The sequence below is a fragment of the Lichenostomus cassidix genome, chromosome 3 (genome assembly GCF_008360975.1).
Source record: "Lichenostomus cassidix isolate B80296 chromosome 3, HeHo_3.0, whole genome shotgun sequence".
Taxonomy (NCBI): domain Eukaryota; kingdom Metazoa; phylum Chordata; class Aves; order Passeriformes; family Meliphagidae; genus Lichenostomus; species Lichenostomus cassidix.
The window spans coordinates 4,899,034-4,913,086 of record NC_139483.1 but is presented as its reverse complement, the minus strand read 5'-3'; the positions used below and the strand labels follow the sequence as shown (position 1 = coordinate 4,913,086).

The following is a 14,053-nucleotide window of genomic DNA, read 5'->3' as shown; positions in this document are numbered from 1 at the left end:
CAGCCCTGACTGACTCCAAGGTGCCTGTGGATATGGGAACTGGATCCACAATGGATCAGACTTATCCAGGATTTATTATTGCAAGCACATGGCTCAGGACTTCCATGGACTTCAAAAGATGGATGTGGGTGCAGGTTCCACCACACAGCTCAGGAGCACACACACATCCATAAGGAAAATTACTGAAATCTTCAATTTTAGTAAGAATATCGAAAAAGCAAAGAGATTAAAACATCTTTTATAGTCAGAATGGATGTAAGCTACAGGTAAACAAGGAAAAAACAGGGTGAGAGACCACACATTTCATCACCTTGGAACAAGATTTATCTGAATTATTACAGATAATTTTAAACCAGAGCTGGTTAGATAATCCTAGTTTGAAACAACATATATTTATTTTAAATTACCACTATAACCTAATTAATTATCACAAAGAGCCTGGTCTATAACAGACTTGTTACATAGAACTCTCAGAGTTGCAGTTCTGTAGTTGTGTATTTTTGGTGAGACTACCAACAGCAGAACATAAATGTATTATTATTTTGCATTTAAAATATGACTCACAGTGTAAAGATTAGGTACCATCTGGTTGTATGTAACAAGTCTCATTGTGCACAAATAACCACCAGCGCTCCCAAGCTTTTAGCTGTCTTTCAAAGCTGCAATAAATTAGATATTGGCATTTTAGACACTAAATGTTGACATTCATGGTGTAAGATGTCTAACACAGAACCCAGGAATTCTTACTTGGTGGGAACAGGGAACATTAATGTTTATCCCTAGCACAGAAAGCATCCTAATGCTCTTATGACATTTGATGGAGGCACAGAAAATATCATGCAGCAGAAATGTCGGAGTTTTGTGCTTAGTGACGTTCCCTCCTGTTAGTATCTAGTGTTGAAATCCGAGAAGTCAAGCTTGGAAATCTCCTTCTCGTTGGAAAAATTTGTTTTATCGATGCGAGAACTTGGGCTTCCGACTTTGGTCAGCCAGGATTTCCTGCAGGACAAATAAGAGAGGGTTAGCAGATAAGGAACTGCATAAGTGGGGGTTATTCTCTGTCATGCCTTCACTCACTTTTACTTTTTTAAGAGCCACAAAAAAGCATATTTCAATAAGGAAATTGCCTCAAATCTGTCCTTTTCTGCTTTCCCTCCCTTTCTCCTTTAAAAGCAAACCAAACTTTAAAGGTATCAGCGTTTGCAGGGGTATTACACAATATTACATAAAAACACAGCTGACAAAAAGGCTAAAGCAGATTTACTGCAATGATCCCTTCTAAACACTATTAATAGCATTCCAATAGGTATAATTACCTTTGCAGATTCAATACCTTGCTTTTAGCAAGGACCTACAAACCATTGATAACTGAAAAGTGACAGGAAAACAGAATCACAACAGCAGTTTGCCCCTTGCCGACATCTAAAAGAATGGGAACTAGGAAAGGAGTGAGTTCAAAACCAGCAAAAAGACAACAATTATGTCAAAGCAATACTTATCATAATAAATACTGAATGCTATACTGGACAATTGGATATCCAAACACTGGAAATGCAGCAGGTGAGTGCTTACAGAGAGGTTTAGTTACAGAAAATACTTGGTCAGTATTTTTGGTTGTACTAAACTCTCAGAAGTAGAAGAGAAAGTATTTTATTGTACCATATTGAAGGGGAAATATATACCCACACAGATAATCTTTATAAATTGGTATAGATACATAACTGATTAGTATTATAAAGAAAAAAACTATTCACTTAAATTCTCATTTGAAGACAACAGAAGTTGTCTTATTAAGAGCTATGCTAACTGATCCTTTGCAGAATCACCCTGAGCATTATAAACTGCAATATTCTTGCAGTAAAACGCAATTTTGATGTCTTTATAATAAGAATCACACACAGAAATTACTTACCTTGATCCAGTAAATCAGCATATCACATCTGACATACCAAAACACACCTTGCTAGAGACCCTGCATGTAAGATGTTTTTAAAAAGCAATTCCTGACAACAGAAAACACTGCAAAAATCCTAAGTGGCTTCACTGGTTACCAGAGACAAATAATTTCCACATAAATCCTGTTAGTCCCTCACAGACTGGTCTCATCACTGGCACAGACAGTTCCAAACTTGCATTCAGTGTGATTTGAACACTTAGAGACTCTATATGGAAAAAACTTCCTACAAAACAGCAACCAGACCCAGATATCTCATGTTCCAAGCGTGACTTGCTTTATTTTAGCATAAATTCAAATATCTGTCAGATGTTTACACTTCTTCACACCTCTTGCTCTTTGCTGCACATTGTGAATAACCTCCCTTCCTGTCTGTTTTAGCTGAAGCCTTTCCAGTCAAGAATATAACACAGGAATAGGAGTTCAGGAGGGAAACAGGAGAACACAACTTCCTATTTTGTGCTGGAGCCCTCAAGGCAGACTGGATATTTCAACAGAAGGAAACAAGCCTAAGGACAGACCAGTCCATTTTGTTCCACATTCTGAAAAAAATCTGAAAAAGGTCCTTGTCTATTTACCAGGAAAGTATCTAATGAAGTTGGATGTCTTTGAGTGAGAAGAAAGAACATGTATTTGAAATACTGAATTAATCTCCTAAAAATAATAGAAAATGCTTTTTAAGTAATGTGATCGTTTGTTCACTATTTCCTTTTTTCTTCTCATTTTGAAGGTGAGCTTATCCTGGAAAAAACCAAAATTAATATATTCCTTGTCCAGCCTTCACAAAAAAACCCCATCCATGGGTGCTTCCAGCTCCCAGGTTCTGGAGGGTGAAGAAATAACTACAAGCTCTGACCATAGCAAATGCTCCATTCTCAGCTCCACATACTCTCCCATGAATAAGGATAAAGCACAAATGATGAAAATCCAACTAGAGCAACTCAGCTCCATGGAAACTCTTTACAGGATGTGTGTGTTTTATGCCTTATTTAATGCAGGAGGGAGGGGATGAGGAAATACCTGGGAATTTCATGACTTTGGGGCTCAGCCCTGCATTGAAGGGGCTTTCCTCACCCCTCTCCCTTGCTCTGCTCAAGGGGCAGCCCAGTCACCAGCACTATGAGGAAGCACAATTTTTACAAGCTAAGAAAGCAGGAAATCACTATTTCCTAGAAGCTAAATGTCATCTTCAATCTCATCACTAACGGGTATTTTTAAAAATGGTTTTGACTTATGAGCCTCCAGATCAACAGTAAGAAAAGGTTCTGTATGCTCTTCTTGCTTTACTCAGCCTTCTCAATTCCCATTCACCTCAGGTCTCTTCCTGTGTGCAGAGATGAGCTACAATTACTTGCATTTGGAGTTTGAGCTTGTCGTTTACAGCATCCATGTTAAAATTCACTGCTCCTTCCCACATCTCCTCAAGAGTGCAAAGACTTCCTCCCCCTCAGCTCGTCTGAAGCAAACGAGGACATTTCTGAGAGGACACCACACAGTTCACTCTTGTTTTAAAGGATTTATTCCTAGAGTGACTGCTCCAACGAGTTCAGAACAAGAGCTAATCTCCAATCACGTTTTATTTAATAGAATAGTTTGGGTCAGGAGGGACCTTAAAGCTCATCCAGTCCCACCCTCTGCCAGGGGCAGGGACACCTTCCACTATCCCAGATTGCTCCAAGCCCCATCCAACCTGACCTTGGACACTTGCAGGGATCCAGGGGCAGCCACAGGTTCTCTGGGCAACCTGTGCCAGGGCCTGACCTCCCTCATAGGGAACAATTCCATCTCAATATTCTATATAACCCCACCCCCTCTGGCCATTTGAAGCCATTCCCCCTTGTCCTTTCACTCCATTCCCTTGTAAAGAGTTCCCCTCCAACTCAAGCACTGCATATCCATGAAGTCACTCTTGGCCACGCTCTGATCCCACTGTCTGAGTTGTGGATAACCATGGAGTTACACAACCTCCCTGTTCTGGAACAGCTTTGCAATTGAACCACACAGCCTCCCTATCCCCATGTGCATGGGGGATACTCCTTGGAGCTTAAAACAATTGGATCTGTCACTCTTTCCCTTCTCTGATTTCATTAACTAAAACAAACCTTGCTAAGAGACGCTGCCTTGTCACCCAGGCAACAGAGCCCTTCCATTCCATGCGTTCTTGGAAAACAACATCCAAAGAGCTGGCTCTGCACCATCCCAGTTTAGATCCTTGAGGAAACAGCCTGGCTGTGCACAGTATTCCAAGCAGGAAAACACTCCTACCTGTTAACTTGGCAGAATGGTGCCTGACCAGCTCAAACATGGTGAGCTCCCTGGAAATGTTATTTAAGGAATTTCATCCCTGTAACACAGGACAATCACAGAATCCACAGTTGGAAGAGATCTCCCAGATCAAGTCCAATCCTGACCCAACACCATCTTGTCAACTAAACCATGGCATTAAGTGCTGTGATACTAATAATTAATAACAGTGGCACAGCCCTAAACCCCACAGTGCTTAGAATATTAAAACAGAGTAACTTTCTGATCTCCTGAATAATATTTATTTTTTAACTCCAATCTATGCTATAAAACAGATCTCTCTAAAATAAACAGCTTGCTTGGCATTATTCTCTGAAATATTTCTTTGCAATATGAAAATTACTCCTGCAGTAGTTCATTTTTTGTATGCAAAAAGCCAAACTTTTATCCTGATATTGGAGAAATTTACAGTCCACAGTGCTGGGAGAGGACCTGGAAATGCCCTCCACCATTAATACATGAGGAATGAGGCACAGGTTAGGAATACATTCCTCTCTCTTCACCTCAAGCACAGTGTCACTTAAGTGAAACAGAAGAAACCTGTGCTTTTATTTAGAGGGAGAGAAAATAACAGCATTGGCTTGTTTACACTTTATTTCCCTTTGTTTAGGACAAAATCCTGCAGAAAATGTTGCTTTTAAAAGATTATATTTACATCTGTGACAGCATATAGACCAGGCTTGCAAATATTTATAAGTTCCTGCCAAAATATTGTTTCCTTCTGCAACAGCACTGTCCAATTTTCATAAATCCTGGTATTTCCACATTTGCAGAAGAAATGTGGAGTTCTCCCTCATGGCTGTCTGGCTTCTGAGCTTTTGGGAAGAACCTTAGCTATGGTTTTCAAGCTTTGCTCTGTAATCTTTAGGGCCAGGAACATTTGCTCAAAACCCTTTGCTTTTATCAACCCAAAATTCCTCTAGTAGCCTGTAGAAAGACAGCTCCCCCCTTTCCCTCCTCAGCTTACTGCAGAGCCATTCCCATTGTCCCTACACCTCTGCTCCTACTGCCAGGAAAACAGGAAGCTGCAAAGAAATTTATAGGTTTTCTTGTTGTGCAGGAGTAACAGGAAGACTAAGAACCCTAGCAAAAAAGTGCGTTGGAAATGCTACAATTTAAGAACAAGGCAAAGTGCAAGGGAGGGGGAATTTTAACCCCTTTATTAGGATGGCCCATCAGGGCCCACCACACTCAAGCCAAATGAGGGGTTACTCCAGAGGATTAAAGCAAGGAAGCAAAAGCAGCAGGATTGAAGGATACAGACCAACCAGTGGGTGGGCTGGAAATGAAACAACCTGCTGAGGCGTGGGCATGGTGGCCCAGAATAGAGCTGCAGCCTGGAGGTGTGTGGGAGCCTGGCTGCTCTGTACATCCCAACAGCAGGAATGCCTCGGCCCATCGGGTATTTAACACAAGGTCTGGAAGTGTTTTAGGAAGGGGAGAAGGGTAGTTAATCAAAACTGCTGTTTGACTCTGTTTTTAAACACAGCTGTCAGATGAATGTTGTTAATTTGTTTATATTTCTTCCTTCCCTGCTGTACTCAGGGCCAGCATTTCCCTTGGGAATCTGTGATGAGCTTTTCCTCGAGGTATATTGGAAAGGATGTCAACAGCAAGGGCAGATTAACAGAATCTGAGATATTACAGATAGTGTGGGACACAGCACTGAGTAAGCCTCAGATATACACTTTGGTGGTGCACTTCTATTTATAGACTTGAGAAAAGTGATTTATGTGTTAATCATCACATTCTGTATGGTATTGGCAAAGCTTTTTTAATGTAAAAGTGATCATGGCTAGTTTGCATTAGCAGAGAATTTGGCTCTATGTATCTCAAATTTACTGACACTGGTATCTGATCTATGTCAAATGTCCTCACCTATTACTTTAAAGAAGAGGAATTATCTCACAACGAGAGAAATCAAGCCTGGAGTTGTTTTGTTTTTGTTGTATACAATGCCAAGATCTGTTGTACATCTTCCTGTTAATCATCTTGGTAACCTTCAAGGAGGATTTAATCATTTCAACATGAGATCGTAAGTATATTTTTATTAAAACTTATCAGCATACCTCTTTGTTTAGGCCATGTTAGGCAAGTCTCTTTTGGCTTCTTTCAGAGATCTTATCAGAAAAATCTCAGCAACACTGTGGTCATTTGTTCCAAAGTAAAGAAGTGAGTGAAAAGTAAACCCAAATTCAGTCATTCCAGTAACTCAAACAAAGCTTTTATGTCCACACTGACCTACAGAAAAGTAGGAGACAAAGGGAATTTCCAGTTAAGCTTGTGTCCTGTCTCCCAGAGCAGTAAACATCTCAGGAAGCCAGCAGCAGCCAAAAGGCCCATTGTATTTTCTCCCTGGAATCTGTCTGCCCCTACAGGGACAGTTGGCTCCCCAGGCTGACTGGGAATTTTGGCTAACCCCACTCACTGCACAGAATGCCACTCAAGGTTCCACATTTATTAAATCTGAGGCCACAGGAAGCTTAAATGAGAAGGAACTGTTGCTGTTGGGGTACTAACAAAAGAAAAGCTCCTTCTAAAGCTCAGCGCCAATCACCCACCTAAGATTGAACAAGGAGGAAAGGACTTCAGCCTCTGATCATCTACTCAAAATGTTAATTAAACCCTTGCCGTGGCCATTTCAGAGCCATAATGAATCATCACACTTGACCAATTCAGCTTTACTTCAAATCCATGTCCTTACACAGCTTGGCAGAAGTCCAAGAGCCACGAGTCCAGCTGACCAACACAGTCAGGAATTTGAAAGACAACACTTCCCTGTTCTCCAGTCCCAAGGCTCAGCTGGACACAAAAGCCATGAGGAACAACACCCACAGTTCCACACTCACTGCATCTCCTCAGAGGAGACACTTACACTGAAGAATAATTTATTATGCAGAATCTAAAAATAATGCCAAGCCAAACCAGAATGAATTCCTTCAAGTACCACTGGGATTCTGCTATTTTCCTCAAAAGCCTCCCTTACTTTACAAATCTGTTTGGTTAGTTACAAGACTGGGGTGAAAAGTTAGAAGGCTCACTGAGAAGCTGCCATTTCCAGTTGTAAAGATCTTAAAGGGAAGCATCACCACTTTTAAAGCATCCTGTTGTAGAGCTCTGAGCAAGTCTGAGGGCCAATATTTAACATTTCCAGTGTTGCAGTGATTGTACATAAGTTTCCCTTTTCCTAGAATGCCTCTGCTGGAATATTTCACAAGCTAACAAGGTTGGCTTACAACTAAGAACTTCGGGTTTCTTTTTATCCTTAGCTTACTAAAGAGTTTTGAAATTTTTTTTGTCAAGCATTCAGCCAGCTCAGCTCTATTTTTTCCCCTGATTTTACACTATGTGATCTAATTTGTTAAATTAAATTGCACACTTTCCAAGGAAGCAGTTACACCCCTCCTTTTAACCTCCAATCTCCAACTGCTTTTTTTAAACACAACTGTGATATAACACAGACATTTCAGAATATAAGAGCAACAAGAAAAATGTTTTAAATATGTAATATTAGAGAGCACAAGTGCCCAGGAAAACACCAAGTGGATTCCACTAGCTAATAGTCTGCTTAAAGTTTATAAGCTGAGAAAATTTGAGCTTTATCAAGACTTATTTTCATAATGCTCTATTTTTTTTTGGTGTTACAGTTATAGCTCAAATAAGGAGGAAGCAAAAGATTAACATAAGGATGTTGCAGGGATTCTGTTCTTTACTTGACAAGAGCTCCTTGTGATTTCCAGCACAGCAGAGCATGGAGGTGCATCCAGCAGGGTGTGTTTGCAAGGCAGGGAACACTGCACCTGTCACACACAGCATGCACATGCAATATTCCTGGGAAAGCAGAGCCCCTTTGTTAGCAAGGGCTAGGATATGTATTATTTATTGTTTCCATCATATACCTCCCCAAGACCCTGTCTGCTCTGCCTCAAGGTAAAGCTCCAGACACAACAGCCTGAGGCAGGAGGGGCTCCAGGATGGGAAGTGCCAGGCTGTCCCTCAGGGACATTATGGGAGCAACCACCCCTTTCCACACCATCCCAGCCCAAGCAATTGTATTCCACTTACAGCAAGAAAATAATTTTCATTCTTCAACATATTGCTTCTTTATGATGTTTTTCTTATGACTTCACACATATCCAAAATACCACTTCTGATAGATCCAATTTCAATTTCAGTTTTCCTTTCCCTTTCTAAGTTCCATGAAGTTATCCTTTCACTCTTTGCAGGGAGGTATTAAATACCTCATAAAGCCCTCCAAGCCCTGATCCCAAACCACTCCAACAGGAGGGATGAGGCATAGATCAGCTGAGATATCAAATAAGAGAACCAAATATAAGTCAACCAAGACTATTTGATTTCCTACAAATCTACATTGCAACATCTCTAAACTGTTGGGCTTTATACTTTCTCTTAAAATTAAAAAAAAAATTGATAGAAAAGAGACTTTTTCACCACAGCATGCCAAGGGCAAAGCCCATCCTGGGGTCCATAGACTGTCACTATGGATATACTCACTGAGGAAAAACAAACACACTTAAAGCTCCCAGCTATTCAAGGAAGCCATCAGAGCATGAAGAAGTATCCCAGTTCAATGTTTCTTTGTGTAAAAAAATTGTTTAACAAGGCTTTTAATACTTACTGAAATGAGATCTGATAAATGTTCTTGCTGCTCAGTGTTGTACTACATCATGTTTTCATTAAACCTCATTTTCAGAGTGTTTACCTAAAAACATTCTCCTGTTTATTTGTGACAGTGATAAATTGAATGAATCAAGAAATAGATTTATTTGAATCATTTTTCCTATAAAATGAACCCAGACTGGAAATCCCAAACTATCACCTTCTCAAGGCAGTTCTGGTACTTCCTACTTGAAATTACCACTCACAGAAAGCAAACCAGACTGACTTTTTTATTGTTATTGGGAGTAATTGGCTTGATCTTTCCACCTAAACTTCCCATGGGTTTGGACATCTTCCTGCTCTCTCCAAATCTGCCCTTTAACTGTACATGGTTTTGGCAGTGAGTGTTTCAGACTTCTAAAAAAATCAGAATGAAAGCAGAATTCTACTAAAGGTAGCATCTTATTTTTACTAAAGTCAACAGAAACACTTATTTGGGACAGGGAGATAGACCTGATGCCTGTTTTTTCAAAGCTTAAACACAGTCAACTACACTTGTAAGAAAGAAATATCAAAATCAAGAGGAACCATCTTTGGAAGATAATTGTTTCATACTATTTAAGTATTCCCAAATAGGTCTTGTTAACTATAAGTACCTTGTCCTGCACAAATTTTTAATTTTGTTGTTTATGCCTCATAATTCCTTAATATACAGCAGGTTTTGATATTTTGTGAGATGCTTGGTAAGAACAGAATTATTGGCAAAACATAAATATTCCTTAACTCCATCCTCCTAGGTTTTTCCATTTTTCCTTCAAGCTTCAGGGGCTGTCAAGAAATATCAAACATCTCATTTGTTTTCAGTAATTTATGCCATTTTCTTTCTTTCCCTTCCCCCTTGTTTGAAGTTTCCTTCTGCCTGGACAAACCTGTTCCTGATGGTTTTCTCATGAAGACTGGCTGCTGCAGGAGCTACAAGGGTTGGGATGTGAATTGAGAATTACAAAAAAATCCTGGAAAACCACAAATTTCACTAGTGGCTCATTTTACTGAAATTTATGTACAAGTATTTTTTAAAAAACCCTCAACTCATTTTAAAATAAACCTTGAGTTCCTTGGTGCTTCCAGTGACAAAAACTGCCGAAGGCAGGGAGCTAAAACTCTCACACTGAAGAAATGGAAGCGTCCCTAGAATAAAACCTCTTGAAAGGCAAACTCAGGCACTTTCAGCTCATGGTTTATGTGAGATTTTCTAAGTGCACAGAGAATAAAAAGTTTTCAGTTTTTGGCAACACCAAGACCTTAGAAGCAAAAGAACAAAAGTTATAATTTATAGGAGGAATTATGCAAACTTCCAAACATTAGCAATGTATGATGGGGGAAGCTGCTCTGAAATAATAATTTCACAAAATTCATGTCAGAACAGTTCATGTCTTCATGCTTCTTATAAAAACAAGCTGCCTGGCTGTCCAGAAAAAACACTCCAAACACTACATAAATCATATCAGTTAAACATGAACTTTAGAGCAGCTGCATTGAAATTCAGGACAGAGCATGTGTGGGATGAAAAGAGTGGCTAGACCTCAGATCTGCCTCCAGATAAAGGCACTAAAAGCCTCCAGGAATTCCCACCCCAAGATAAGGACCGAGTTTTAAGAATATTTATGATGATGTGACAGATTTTACCACCAAACAGATGTAACAGAGATGAGGAAGGAGCTCAGAGCACATCACCTTTGTGAGTCACATTCCAGGCTCTCAGACTGGGTACCAGTAAAAGGAGGAATCAGAGGAAGTCTTTCCAAAGGCACAGCAACATCATTCCATCCTTTATATCCTCAACAAGCAAGAATAATTGCCATTTCATTGAGCACAGCACTAAGACACAAGTGCAAAGTCAGTGCCATTCCTTACATCATGCTCAATCCTTCTCATGTGTTTGGAGAAATGAGCAGTTGCTTATTCTGGAGGAATTTTCATTAGCAAACACACGTGCAAAGACATCTGAAGTAGCACAACTGCTGCTACTGTGTAAATAGATCCTACTGAGGGCAAAGCTGCATTTATACCTAGAGTAAAACATATATAAAAAGCTAACCTTTACTATGACAACTCCACATAGAATATATTCTCAACCCCATATAGACTTCCAGTTCCAACAACATGCATCTTTAAAACAAGCCATCCCTCAAACTCTTGGATACCAATTTCCTCTTGGACAGACACACTCAATTATTTAGGCAAACCAAACTCCTCCAGGAGATTGGAAATCCTGGCACTGGGAAGTCAACAGATGTCAAAACCCAGTCAGCTAGGACTTCTAGGAATTCATTAGCCAGTGAACACCTGTAGTGCTAATTCCAAGCACTAAACACACAGAATGCCATAACCAACCCAGTACACAGCTGTTGCCTCAGTTTTCTTTGCAGTAAAGAGCATATGGCCACAGGACTTGAAAAGATATTAAAGAAATAATTCAAATTACATCAAGCACTTCCCTGCCCTTGCATGAAATTCTGAGGATGGACTACAGAGCCAGAACACTGCATTACAAGTTCAGAATTCCCACATGGAACTTGGCTCTCCTGCTCCTTTACTACAGGACAAACAGCACCAGAGTTTTTAGGAAAGTGTCTGCAAGTTAAAAAATAAAAAAAAGTATCTCTACCAGAGAGCAACTTTCCCTCATAACATAAAGCAGCAAAAAGGATTTTTATTTAATTAAAACATCTGTTTTGGCTTTTAACTTAGCACAGGATGTTGCAGCCTTGCCTACATATTTATTTGTTTGCTGAAACAATGGAAACGAGTTCAGAATTCAAATACTGATAGCTCTTTTACTACTGCAGTGTGAATCCTCTTCCTTCATTCTCCTTTGACTTCATGATAGAAACAACATTCACTCCTCTATGTAATTTTGCTTATTTATCCATATATTGATACAGTATATATAAAAAATATTTCCTTACCTTTTAACCCCCTCAAATAGATAAAACTCCAAATTTCAGCTTTAAATAATTATTTCCACCCCATTTTTAACGGTTGGACATTTTTAATAACTTACCTTTCCCAATAATGGAAGACAAAGCCCCAAAATTCATAAATATTGTTGGATCTGTTTCTTAAGGGACCCTTCTTCCTTCACCTTCAAGGTATATGGTAAGCATCAGTTCAGTGACCATTTAGGAAACCTAACCAGTACAACAGTTTTCTATTTAGGACATGGATTTATAAATATTTTTAAGCCAAGGGTCTGACCCCTTACAAATACACCCAAACAGCTGGTAATATAACTAACTCAAGGATTAAGTCTGAGTTTATGAAATCTGGGCTGAGCTTCTCAGACAACGAAATCCAGCAGGAACTTCAAGGAGCAACACCTCCAGACAAAAAGCAACATGATTATGGTTGAGATCCAGAATACCTCATTAAATATTAATATCTCCTGCTTTACCTTGCTCCTGCAGCAGCAGCAAAAGGATAAAAACACAGACAGAAAAACCTGCCCAGCTAACCAAGTCATAGGTGACAGTTAAATGAAACTTTGATTCCTCTCTCTGTGCCTGAAGATGGAGAACAATCACTCTGAATTGGTGGAGCAGGTTCTTCCCAAAACTCACAGCACTGACAGATGTGAAATGCTGAATGGCTCCCAAGAACAGGTAAAGGGATGACAAATCTCCTACCTTTCTAACTGATTTTATTAGGAAAATCACACAATATATACATCCAGATATACAATGGATGCACCACTGGTGTGATCAGCAAAGACCAACTGACTGAACCCTGAAGCAACAGGGCAGAAAATAAAACCTCTTTATTCCACCTAAACACATTTACAACCCTTACAAGATTAATTAGAAAACAAACAGGGAGAACCCTAAGGAGAACAAATAACCAGAACAGAAAACTATGCATAAACAATTCAAGCCTTTATCTGCATGTATAATTTTAACACAATTACATTTACCATGAGCACAAGGGACAAAAATGGTTCTGCAGCTGCAGCTTTAACATGAACCATAAGCAGCTCAAAGCTGCCATGTTTAAACAGAGCAGCCACACAACTGATGGAAACCTGGCTGAACACCAGGTCCAAGCAGAGACACTAAGGGGGTGCAGGGAGCACTTAATTCAGAATAAGGAGTAGCTTTCCCATTCAGTTATATGTGGATAAATCTTTTTGTGTCTCCAATTTTTCTCTCTTTACTACCCTTACAAATCAAAGCTCCCCAGCCATATCCACAGGTCATTGCACACCTTGAATGCAAGCTGTGTGTTCCCAGCACTCTGCTGCTGGCTGGCACAATGTTGGCTTAGGAACTACTCCCCAAAAGAAAGGACAGATGAAACCCAAGGAATTGTTTTAAGTAGCATTAGATGGGCAAAGACAGAGCATGAACAAAGTATCAACATCATCAGTGTGCTTAGATCTGCACACTCAGAGGCAAAGCAGCAGCACTCTCCGACACTTGAGCTCCATATCCTCTGGTTTTATGCTCAAAACAGCCACAGTGTGCATCAACATTGGCAGAATCAGAATCCCAGGATGGCTCAAGTGGGAAGGAACCACAGTGGCTCAGTCCCACCATCCCAGAGGACCAGGTTCAGGATTGTGCCCAGCTGGTTCTGCAGTATCTCCAGCGAGGGAGACTCCACACCCTCTCTGGGCAATCTGTTCCAAGAAGTTCTGCCTCCAGTGTGACTGATCCCTGGGCTCAGTCCCTGCTAATTTCTCTGGTGCCATTGCTGGGTCCCCTGGAGCAGAGCCCAGGCCCTGCTCAGAGCCTCCCTGCACACAGGGACACCCAGGGCTGAGGGCCTCTCTCAGCTGGGGCTCCTCTGGAGGCTGAGCAGCCCCAGCTCCCTCAGCCTTCCCTGGGCACCAAGATGCTCCAGGCCCTAAATCATCTCCACAGCCTCTGCTGGCTCTGCTCCAGGAGCTTCATGTTCCTCCTGTCCTGAGGAGCCCAGAGCTGGACACAGCACTGCAGATGTGCCTGGCCAGGATCACCCCCCTGACTTGCTGGGAGTGCTCTTCCAATGCATCCCAGGATCCCATCAGCCTTCCTGGCCCCCAGGGCACTGCTGGTCAGGGACACCTTGGTGCCCACCAGGACCCCCAGGTCCTTCTCTGCACAGCTAATTTCCAGTAGGTTGACAGGGGAAAGAAAC

General features: G+C 40.8%; 1 protein-coding gene across 1 annotated transcript in view; it reads right to left on the bottom strand.

Moving 5' to 3' along the window:
- Positions 1-222: 222 nt before the first annotated feature.
- The window catches only part of ACYP2 (acylphosphatase 2), a 32,997-nt gene continuing 19,166 nt past the window's right edge, over positions 223-14,053 (bottom strand). Inside the window, exon 4 of the mRNA XM_085054142.1 lies at positions 223-999. Within this exon, the coding sequence (XP_084910268.1) occupies positions 885-999 (115 nt within the window). The 3' untranslated portion in view covers positions 223-884. The remainder of the gene's footprint in view (positions 1,000-14,053) is intronic.